A 10,166-nucleotide genomic window follows, 5' to 3' on the forward strand; every position below is an offset into this window, starting at 1 on the left:
AGAGTATGGCTACACAACATAAACAAGTTAATCGTTACATGTGGATATGAACGAGACGCATTGAGCTTGATTATTGTAGGCCCCGGGTTGTCCAGTGGATGTTTAACCGCAAGCTCTTTTAGCATTTTAAAATATTAGCATTACAGCCGTCATGGCGTCTTAAAGACATTTTGACTGACTCGATCGAGCGTATTTTTATACGGCTTTATTGTGCATGTCAGCAATGCAAAACAACAATGTCCAAAACGCTGCAGAACTGCATCACCGAAATGTTGTTTTCTCACGTCTCCTTTATAGTAATCTAAAACATGTCGTCGTTTAATAATCGTAACACTTGCAGTCTCCGATATGCAACGTTGTGCTCGCATCTCTGCAACACAACTGCAAGCTAGCTTCACATAGTTGGAAGCTAACTAGCTTTAGCCTGAACACCATTTGTTCGCAACGACAAAGCTAACAATGACCAAAAATGGCAATTTGGGGTTAAGCATGGTGGATAATCTGACAGCGTTTTTGGTGGCCATGTGAAAATATACCCTAAGTACATTTTTACCTACCTTTAATCGTTTGAGTCGAAATTCCTCCGACTCCGCCATCTTTAATTATGCTGCAGTCATCTCGCTCCCAAACACCCCCACCTCTCCGTGGCCCTGCTCCTTGGGTTAGCAATTTAGCTAGCAACCGGCAACTACAGACATTCCCGCGGGAATTGCGAATGGGTCTCCTGCCTGTTGATAACCCCTGGACCGGCGTTTCAGACCGACTTGGGGGCTTTTGGGCTTTGCCTTTCAAACTATTTTAACATCGACAATACGCCAACAAAACGCAAATGCTAACGGTACAAATTGCTAGCACGCGAACAAACGTGGATACATTAATAATATTAGTACATCTCATTTTAACAGACCGTTGCGAAAGGAATACATCTTAATTTGTTCTACAACCAGATTAAATGCCAAAGATAACACTTAGTACGATGGTGCCAAATGCCGTAAGTGCAATACTATGAATTTGCATCATGTCATTTAAATGTATGCAATTTAGTACGAGGCTACTGGCTAAAATGCCAACATGCTAGCATCTAGCAATATGGTACGATGTAGTCACTGTGGATGTGGTGTTACGTCACGACATGTCAATACATGCGTGAAATAGCCAAATCGTGTTAACATGCAAAACTTTACCTGTAGGGGTGCACTGGTCTGGTTGGTCTTTGCAAGGGTGTGTGTCCTCCATCGGCGTTTCGCTGCCTCGGAACGCTTTCCCCTCCGCGGCATTATGTCAACTAAAACATAGCAGAAAACCGTGCAGAAGAAGACACATTCAAACTCCTTGGACAATGAGTGGATGCGTCTGTAGGTGTAACGTGTATTTGTGTGTTGGTATTGGTTATGCGCTACCATTTGTACCGTATATGTATATTATGCTATTTGGTATAAAGATATAGTTAAACTGCAAAAATGAATACGATTTGACGGAGACGTCTTCAAACTAGACAACGTTCACTTTGCCTTTCACTTCGGCTTCTACTTACAGTGAAGTGTCTCAATTCGCCCACTTTCGTAATTACGTTTATCGTTTGAGTGCATAAGTGTACATACAATGTTTCGCCAGTACCCGGATGTTTTACACTCAATACCCGAATGGAGTCATGACAAGACCTCGACCACCCTCAATCCTTAAAACAACAAAACTCTCAATTATCGCCTTCACAACGGAAAAGAAACTTATGGAGAAAAATTGAGAAAAATATATATAAATCAAAGAAAAACATGAAACGTTTTATTCCCACCCTTTCTCTCCCATTGTTTCCTTGTGTATTATAGTACACATTTTTATATTGTTCCATCTTGAATAGTAATGACAAATTTACTGCCATTGACTTTGTTATAACATTTAAATAATAAATGGACGAAGAGATAAGGAAGTGGATCAATATTGCGATCGTCACTTCCTATAAGTCTGCAAAGATTAATGAATTTGGGCCCACCCGACACGACACTGATTAAAGAACTAAGTACGCGGAATACATCACAGGCTAGGCCCGTGAACCACACATTTACTTCCCCAGTACGCCCTGCGCAGTTGTGGCCGCCATGATGGTGAGCAGAATCCAGAAACATTGTATTCTGATCATGCACTCAGCACACACTTACGCCATCAATTGTGCCAATGTGCGGTCCTTAAGACCAGATTTGTCACCGTGTTTCAGGCTTGCCAAAGGCAGGTATGTGTAATAAAAACGTGTAAAACTAAGTGTGTATACTGTGCATGGCAGTGGACAACCGAGCCCCGCCCACATGTCTTGCTTACCATCATGGCAGACGTTCCATACGCTTGCCAAAAACGACAGTCTCTTCCACGTAAGAGTCTTGGTAAACATATTTTGACGTGTACTGACGGAAGTACTCCATTTGAGACACAGCGTGTCTGTGTTGTGTTTCCGTTGTTCGGCAAATGACAAGTGCTAGAGCGACAGGCGAACCGACATTTGTTGTTTATTGTTTGGATACAATTACGTTCCTTATTTTACCATCGCGCTTATTGGAAACCGCCGGATGAATGGCCACGACCGCAGTAAGAGCAGTGGCTGCAGCGGGTGGCCAGGCGTCTTTGTCTCGGTTCAGGGGTGCTCTGGTCGCGGCTGTGCTGGGCGACTGTGTCGGCGGAGAGTTTGAGGGAGCGGAGGACGTTCCGATGGAGAATGTATTGCGGCACATAAACAGTCTCGACGACGAGGCGAAAGAGAATGGTAAGTGTCATTGCTGCGACATCAGATACTATTGAGCTCCAATACAAGGTCACGAATATTTGATAAATAGGGGAGCATCACATTGGTAGACAGTTACCCCATTTAGTTGCATGAGAGGGACACGAAAATAATCTAAAAAATACCTGTCCCCCCACCAAATAGTGCTTAATGTTGTCTCCTACCCTTTTCCTTTTCGCGCACTTCCACACTTAACAGTAAGGCAAAAAGCGATTTGCCGTAGGTTCCCGGATTTTGCACTCAACTGTCCCCAAATGGTGAATGTTGCAGTTGGAGCTCAACCACCCTCAATCATCGCCATCTTGGCTAATAGTAGAACAGTGGGGACTAACCTCTGTGGTTGCAATTCACAATAAGGAGAGAAGAAACATTTAAATATTTCAATCACCATTTTCGTTAAAGGGGAGCCATTATACTCATTTTTCGACCCTTTGTATTAAGTTGTGATCTCCTACAGCTACACACAGAAAAATAACCCACACAGAAAACTTTAGATTCTGCATAATCTGCACCTATTCTAGCTGTTTTTCCTTTGATTTGTGCTTCCTGCCAAAACTGACTGTCTTAATTCCACACACACCTCTGGGCATGCCCACTCTGTTGTGATTGGTCACATGCCCAAAGTGCTTCCTAAATATATAAGGAAGTCCGCCCCTCTGACATCACAAAAGGGCGGTTTTACCACGCCTTTTGAACCAGCATTTTGAGCCATCCCAAACATCTTTCATGGCTCACTTCCAAATGCGCAAACCTCATGATCTGAAACATTGACATAATTTAACACAATAATACAACATAACTACATTTATAGGTCAGGAAAGTGGAAAAAGCACAATAGGGCCCCTTTAAGTGTGCAATGACAGGAATGGATTTGGAAGAGCACTACACTGAACTATGTACGATTACAGGCTGTGTTTCAATTTCTGCTCAATATGTGACTATGTATAAGCTATTAACACTGCACAATTTTTTAACATTAAGTACCACAAATATATTACTGTTGTTGCACACTTACCAGAAATAAAGAACACAAGATGTTTCATTTTCTTCTGTTCATTTTAACTGCAACCAATCGAGGTAGTCCATTGTAGCCTCCATGCATAGCCACAATGCGATGGCTGAGGGTGCTTGGTGTCCATCGTTGCACACTCACCATTTGGGGAGTGTTGCGTGCAACATCCAAGTACTGAGAGCACACTGCATTCTGCCATACTTCTCACACTTATTCACTCAAAATGCTAAATGCAAGTATGGAAGGAAACACAGCCCGTGTGTGTTTGCACTGGTCTGTTCTAGGTACCCTTGAGTACAGTGATGACACAGCCATGGCCCGTTGTGTGGTCCAGTCTCTGCTGACCCGGTCTGGCTTTGATGAACAGGACATGGCTCGCAGGTAGACAAAACACTAACACTTATGGGGCAAATTTTGTTCCACTGGGTTGTGAAGTAAACTGTAAACAGTGGTTTCATTCAAATGGGAAAATGTTGGGCTTTTCCAGGTTTGCAAAGGAGTACAGCTTGTCCCCAGGTCGTGGTTATGGCTCTGGAGTAATCCAGGTGTTGAAGAAACTGGCATCCCCTCAGCTCACTGACGTGTACCAGCCAGCCAGGGACCAGTTTAATGGTCGGGGCTCTTTTGGGAATGGGGGAGCAATGAGGGCGGCCCCCTTCGCGCTGGCCTTCCCTGATCCAGCTGATGTTAAAAAGGTGAGCACAGAGAGAATCGACTTTTAGACTTGCACGTTGGAGCTATTGCCTTGTTTGTCACATCCATAATTGAATTCATATAACAAAACTCTCTTTTCTTCCTAGTTTGCTCGTCTGGGTGCCATGCTCACCCATTCCTGTTCTCTGGGCTACAACGGGGCAGTCCTACAAGCATTCGCGGTCCACCTAGCCCTGCAGGGTGCCTTGGACCTGCCTCAGAAGTTCATCAACACACTAATCGCAGAGATGGAGGAATTTGAATGTGATGAGGCAGCACGGAATGATGCCAGAATGTAAGTAACAACATGTCTCGGCACAAACTGGGAGGTGGGGGGCAAGAGCCAGGCTCATTCTACAATAGACATGGAGGAACCAAAAACGTCTATAGTAGAGGACTTTAAAAAAAAGCTGTGGCTCAGTAATTTGGAGATATTGAGCATCGATTGGACACATACATTTTTCTGTTAGTTTCTTAGGAGAATGGAAAATGCAACATGGTTTGCCATCTTTGAAGGAGTGTCCTATCACATCATTAAAGATATACTGTAGTCCCTGTTGCAATGGTGGAGAAAAGCAGGTTTAAAAGCTGACTCGTGATATTAGCTGCCTAGTCGCAACTACTTTGCACGAGAAGGATTACCACAATTGTACCAGGAAGTCAGACAGACAGACTTGCTACAGTGACCCATTTTGATTTGACCAGCGATATGCGGTCAAGCAGGACGTGCAAACCTTACATGAGCTTGACAGTTCACTTCATTAACGACTGGGAGATGAAAACCGCGTGTATCCAAGCTAGCTATTCACACCGGTGAGCATATAGCTGAAACACTTCATGATGCAATTGCATGCTGGAGCAATTGCTGGAAACTCCAAAAAATACATCTGGTTGCTGTAACTACTGTCATCAAGGCGGATGAGCTAAACAGGTGGTGGCTTCGGTCACAGACTGCACTTGGCTATTAAGTGCAATGCTGTTAAGCGTACTCGGATCTTGTACTTGAATAAAAGCGATTACAGAGGTTGTTTACTAAGTTCTTAGAACTCTTCAGAATGTTCTGTACCTCTTCAAAACATTCTCTCCTGGCATATGGAGTTATAGAGAGTTAAAATTATTGATTATCTCAACACTAAGTATTCCCACCCACCCACTAGTGGTCTGTTGGACATGGCTTCTTTTGTGGATCAATGGTTCAAGACAACCTACATCTCCAGTGAAAGTGCTGATGCAGGAAAAGAGCTGTCTTGGAGGTGGAGTCTCTACTGCCCAACCACTGTGTTCCCACCGCGGCCAAGCCTACAGACCAAGAGACAGCAGCAGACCCGAAAGCAAAGAAGACATTGGCAAACTTCTTCAAACAGCACACAACAAGTCCCCAAAGATGGGGGAAATTGAAAATGAGCTGTCAAGGTACTTGCAGCTAGGAAGTGGGGATAGTGACACAGAACCACTGAAACAGTAGAAGCACCATGAAGTTGTCTTTCCAGCAACGAGTCAACTATCTCTTGGTACCACCCACCAGTTCGCCCTCTGAAAGGGTGTTCAGTTGCAGTAGCAATATTGTCACCTGCCATAGAGCATCCCTGCAGTTGACAAGTTGGTGTTCCTGTCACAAAATCTTGGGAGGAAATAAGGAAATGCTTATCTCCTCTTAACATGTTTACCTAAAAAATATGACTGTTTGAAGTAAAGTATTTTTTTTAGTTTCTGGTGATGATGAAAATGTTCTTAAAGCAGGCACTTTTTGTCTGTTGGCACAGCCTGAAAGAAGCAGAGAAGCCATTCTGTGACCGCCTTCATCGAGTCAGAGATTTGATGGACAGGAACAAGGTCACCATAGAGGAGGTCATCTCTGAGCTGGGTCAGTACTAATCTTTGAAAATCTACATTTAGGGCATACAGTTTAAATTACGTATGAGTTAAACTTATCCAAGTTGCATTCACATACTATAGCACAAACATTGCAGATATTCATCTGTCTGTTCAGATTCACAAGCAGTCCAAACTTCTGTCACTCCATTCACGTAAAGCAGTGCTTGTCAATTATTTTATGTCATGCCCTTCCCTCTCAGGGAAGTCACCCCCCCGATTTGAAATGCTAGAGAAAGTAATCTATTCACCAAACTTGAAACTCAAACCAGGAAAATGCAACAAAATGGAGAGCCCACAAACATATTCAAGAATCAAATTGCATGTTGAGTACTATAAAATGGTCATGTTGGCAGGTCCGCACGAAAATGAAAGCTTTCATCGCTATTTGAGAAGCATTGACGTAAAGTAACACGCATAATGCAAACGTCTATCTGCCCATTCACGAACAATAACACACAATGCCAACATCTACAGTATCCGTCAATTTACACACAATAACATACATATTGCAAACGTCTATCTGCCTTTCTGTCAGTCCATTCACATAGAATAACAAGCAATAATGCAAACATTCATCTGTCCATTCACACACAACAATGCAAACATCCAGGTTTCCCACTACATGGATTGTGGTGCACCGCCACGGCAAAATAACACTTTTTAAACATGAAAACGGCGTTCAGTAATTCATTGTATGAGTGAACTTCACAATAGCAATGTTTTCTACACATTAGTTTGTTAAACTATTATTTAATGATTAATTAGAATTAGAAAATGTGCTCATTGAATGAAGGTTTTGTAATATGTTTCCTTGACTTTGGAGGCATTGTCCTGCACATAGTTTAATAGTTTAACTTTTAATTTCTTATAACTGTCATGTTTGATAGCAAATGCTAACTGTATATAATACATGAACTCTTATGTATAATGAACGCAACGCCACGTATTTAGAATGGCATCCGACTGAGGTTATGTACACAACTATTTAGGAATTATCTGTAATTATCTTTATTGCCGTGTTGATTTGAATCGGGAATTACTGAATTGATTCACCTTTCTTGTTAACAGTCCGAGTGTGAGGCAGGTCAGGCGTCGAAGGTGCCTCGTACATATTTATGACGTCATCCGGTCGCATGGAATTATCTTGAATTATCTTCGTTTGAGTACTTGTCACCGTTTCCTCGGTGCGTTGTTTTCGCCTCATAAATCGGAGACACCACGACGGTCCACCTGAAAAGTCTTCAATGTTCTTTTCCGTGGCGATTGCTTTGGCTTTTAGTTGGATCTGCACACTGGAAACACTTCGTCCGTCTGCTCTTTGTTGATTTACCCAGTCTGCAAGCACGCTTTCTAGTTCAGGCCACTTGCATTTCTTACCTCTGAAAGCTTTTACTGTCTTTTTGGTTTTTGTCAGCTTTTCATGTTGATGTCTCCAACGTCTCACCATACATTCATTTATACTAAGCTTACGCGAAGCAGCCCTGTTTCCTACTCTGGCAGCCAAATATATCGCCTTTAACTTGAAGGCGGCATCATATGCGTTTCGTCGGGTGTTTTCCATGATCGAAGTTTGTGACTACCGGGTTGTCACTGCGCATGTGCAGAACGCGTCTACATACGGGCGACCTCGGTGGTGAAGCGCATGTGCAGAACGCGTCTACATTCCGATACAGTAGGAGGCGGTATGCAACTAAACGTTCGTCGATCGGTTGCATTGAATTATTGAATGATTCCATCTATTTTGATTACCTGTAAGCTTTGAAACTGTGAATGTAAAATACTAATTAGTTTTTATTTATTATAGTATTTTTAAAAGTTTAGATAGATAGATAGATAGATAGATAGATAGATAGATAGATAGATAGATAGATAGATAGATAGATAGATAGATAGATAGATAGATAGATAGATAGATAGATAGATAGATAGATAGATAGATAGATAGATAGATAGATAGATAGATAGATAGATAGATAGATAGATAGATAGATAGATAGATAGATAGATAGATTAGATTAGATTCAACTTTATTGTTATTGCTCATGTCACTGGTACAGGGCAACAAAATGCAGTTAGCATCCAACCAGAAGTGCAATTTTATAAGTACCTTAGTAGTAAGTAAATGTAGAAAAAAAATGGACAGATCTATGTAAAAAACTATGACTATAATACAGTGATCATATGTACAGGGATATAAATGACTATAATATGGCTATTGTAGATTATACAGATTATAAACAGTATGGATGTGACAATATATAATAACAGTAATATATACATTTTTTTAAGTGTGCTGGACCAGAAGGCACATGACTTCAGGTCAAATGAAGGTGCTGGGACTGTGAAACGTTGAGGAACCACTGCTCTATGACATTCAAATCATTGTACCTATTTTTTTAGGTAATGGCATTGCAGCACTCCAGTCAGTTCCAACTGCCATCTTCTGCGTTCTTCATTGCTTGCAGCCAAGGGAATACCTTCCAGAGAATTATGGTGGTGTGGAGCGAACAATAGCATACAGCCTTGCCCTGGGAGGGGACACAGACACTATAGCCTGCATGGCCGGGGCTATAGCCGGCGCACACTACGGCATCGAGGTCATTCCTCAAACCTGGATCCGCTGCTGTGAGGGGGCAGACGATGCTGATGTGGATGCAGAGCGACTTCACAAGTTGTACCGCCAGTTGTCAAAGGAAAACAGGACGAGATCAGGGAATCGGAGCAAAGAAGATACTTCGGAAAACCGATCCAAGTCTTCGCATGGCGCAGACAAGACAACCCAAACCAAAAACATATAAGTTACACAAATACTGTACATTCACAGACAGGACTGTTTCCGACTGTCACCTCAGAAACAGGGATGAAAGGCAAATTATTCTAACACAGCAAATTTCTTCCTTAATAATTCGATATATTGCATTGAAGAAGGCAATAGAGTATCTAATTTGACAAGCAAAATGCATTTCCTTCGTATTATAAAATGCCACAATCAACAACAATGACAGTAATGCAGAAATATGGTGTGTGCATCAACGTAACACATATATCTGTTCCTTTCCTAACCTTGTCTTTTTGTACTGAACCATCCCAAGTTGTTTCTTTGATCATTTTGGTGAAGAACCATTATTTAATAAAAAGGCCAATAAGTTCACCCCGTGTCTGTTATTTCAATTTTCAAGCCCCAGAGAGAGAAAGTCATCATCTATTCACATATGCAAATTTTACCATACAGTACATGGAAAAAATTATAATGTACTGGCATAAGTGCAATATTGGTATTACCTCTGAACTAATGGCTTCATTCATTCTTTCATTTTCTACTGCTTATCCTCACAAAGGTCACGGGGGTGCTGGAGCCTATCCCAACTGTCTTCAGGCGAGAAGCTGGGTACACCCTGGACTGGTCGACAGCCAATCACAGGGCACATATAGACAAACAACCATTCACACTCACATTCATACCTATGGACAATTTGGAGTCGCCAATTAACCTAGCATGTTTTTTGGAATGTTGAAGGAAACCGGAGTACCCGGAGACAACCCGGGGAGAACACGCAAACTCCACACAGAGATGGCCGAGGGTGGAATTGAACTTAGCTGTGTGGCATGCACGCTTATAGTGTATATCCTTGTGTTTAATTTCTCCAATCAGTGATTTTGTGGAAAATATTTCCATTGTCACTACTTTTTATTAGCTGTAGACTCAGCGAAAGTAGAATGTTGCATTTCAAAAAGCAGGCTTCAATGAAATTTATGCAATAATTTGAGTACTAAAGTGAACGGGATATGTGTCCTAAGTGTGAATTTATAATAATC

At 41.9% G+C, this 10,166-nt stretch overlaps 2 protein-coding genes across 8 annotated transcripts in view; one reads left to right on the forward strand and one right to left on the reverse strand.

Annotated features, from left to right (window-relative positions):
- The window catches only part of si:ch211-266o15.1 (zinc finger MYM-type protein 4), a 35,129-nt gene extending 27,203 nt beyond the window's left edge, over nt 1-7,926 (reverse strand). For 3 of the 7 annotated variants that reach the window (XM_058091354.1, XM_058091352.1, XM_058091351.1), the window contains exons 1-2: nt 7,404-7,926; nt 1,185-1,285 (exon numbers count right to left, since the gene is read on the reverse strand). In XM_058091354.1, coding sequence (XP_057947337.1) covers nt 1,185-1,285; nt 7,404-7,911 — 609 coding nt within the window. In that variant the 5' untranslated portion in view covers nt 7,912-7,926. Of the gene's footprint in view, nt 1-557; nt 1,117-1,184; nt 1,286-1,534; nt 1,605-7,403 lie in introns of those variants that run through there. The other 4 variants (XM_058091357.1, XM_058091356.1, XM_058091355.1 and 1 more) reach the window with 3 other exon arrangements.
- On the forward strand, nt 2,325-9,501 carry adprs (ADP-ribosylserine hydrolase). The gene is made up of 6 exons (XM_058091359.1): nt 2,325-2,752; nt 4,067-4,163; nt 4,270-4,477; nt 4,583-4,770; nt 6,239-6,339; nt 8,751-9,501. The coding sequence occupies exons 1-6, from the start codon at nt 2,563-2,565 to the stop codon at nt 9,146-9,148; spliced, it is 1,182 nt and encodes a 393-aa protein (XP_057947342.1). The 5' UTR covers nt 2,325-2,562; the 3' UTR covers nt 9,149-9,501.
- The last annotated feature ends 665 nt before the right edge of the window (nt 9,502-10,166 follow it).

This window comes from Doryrhamphus excisus, chromosome 13 (genome assembly GCF_030265055.1).
Source record: "Doryrhamphus excisus isolate RoL2022-K1 chromosome 13, RoL_Dexc_1.0, whole genome shotgun sequence".
Taxonomy (NCBI): Eukaryota; Metazoa; Chordata; class Actinopteri; order Syngnathiformes; family Syngnathidae; genus Doryrhamphus; species Doryrhamphus excisus.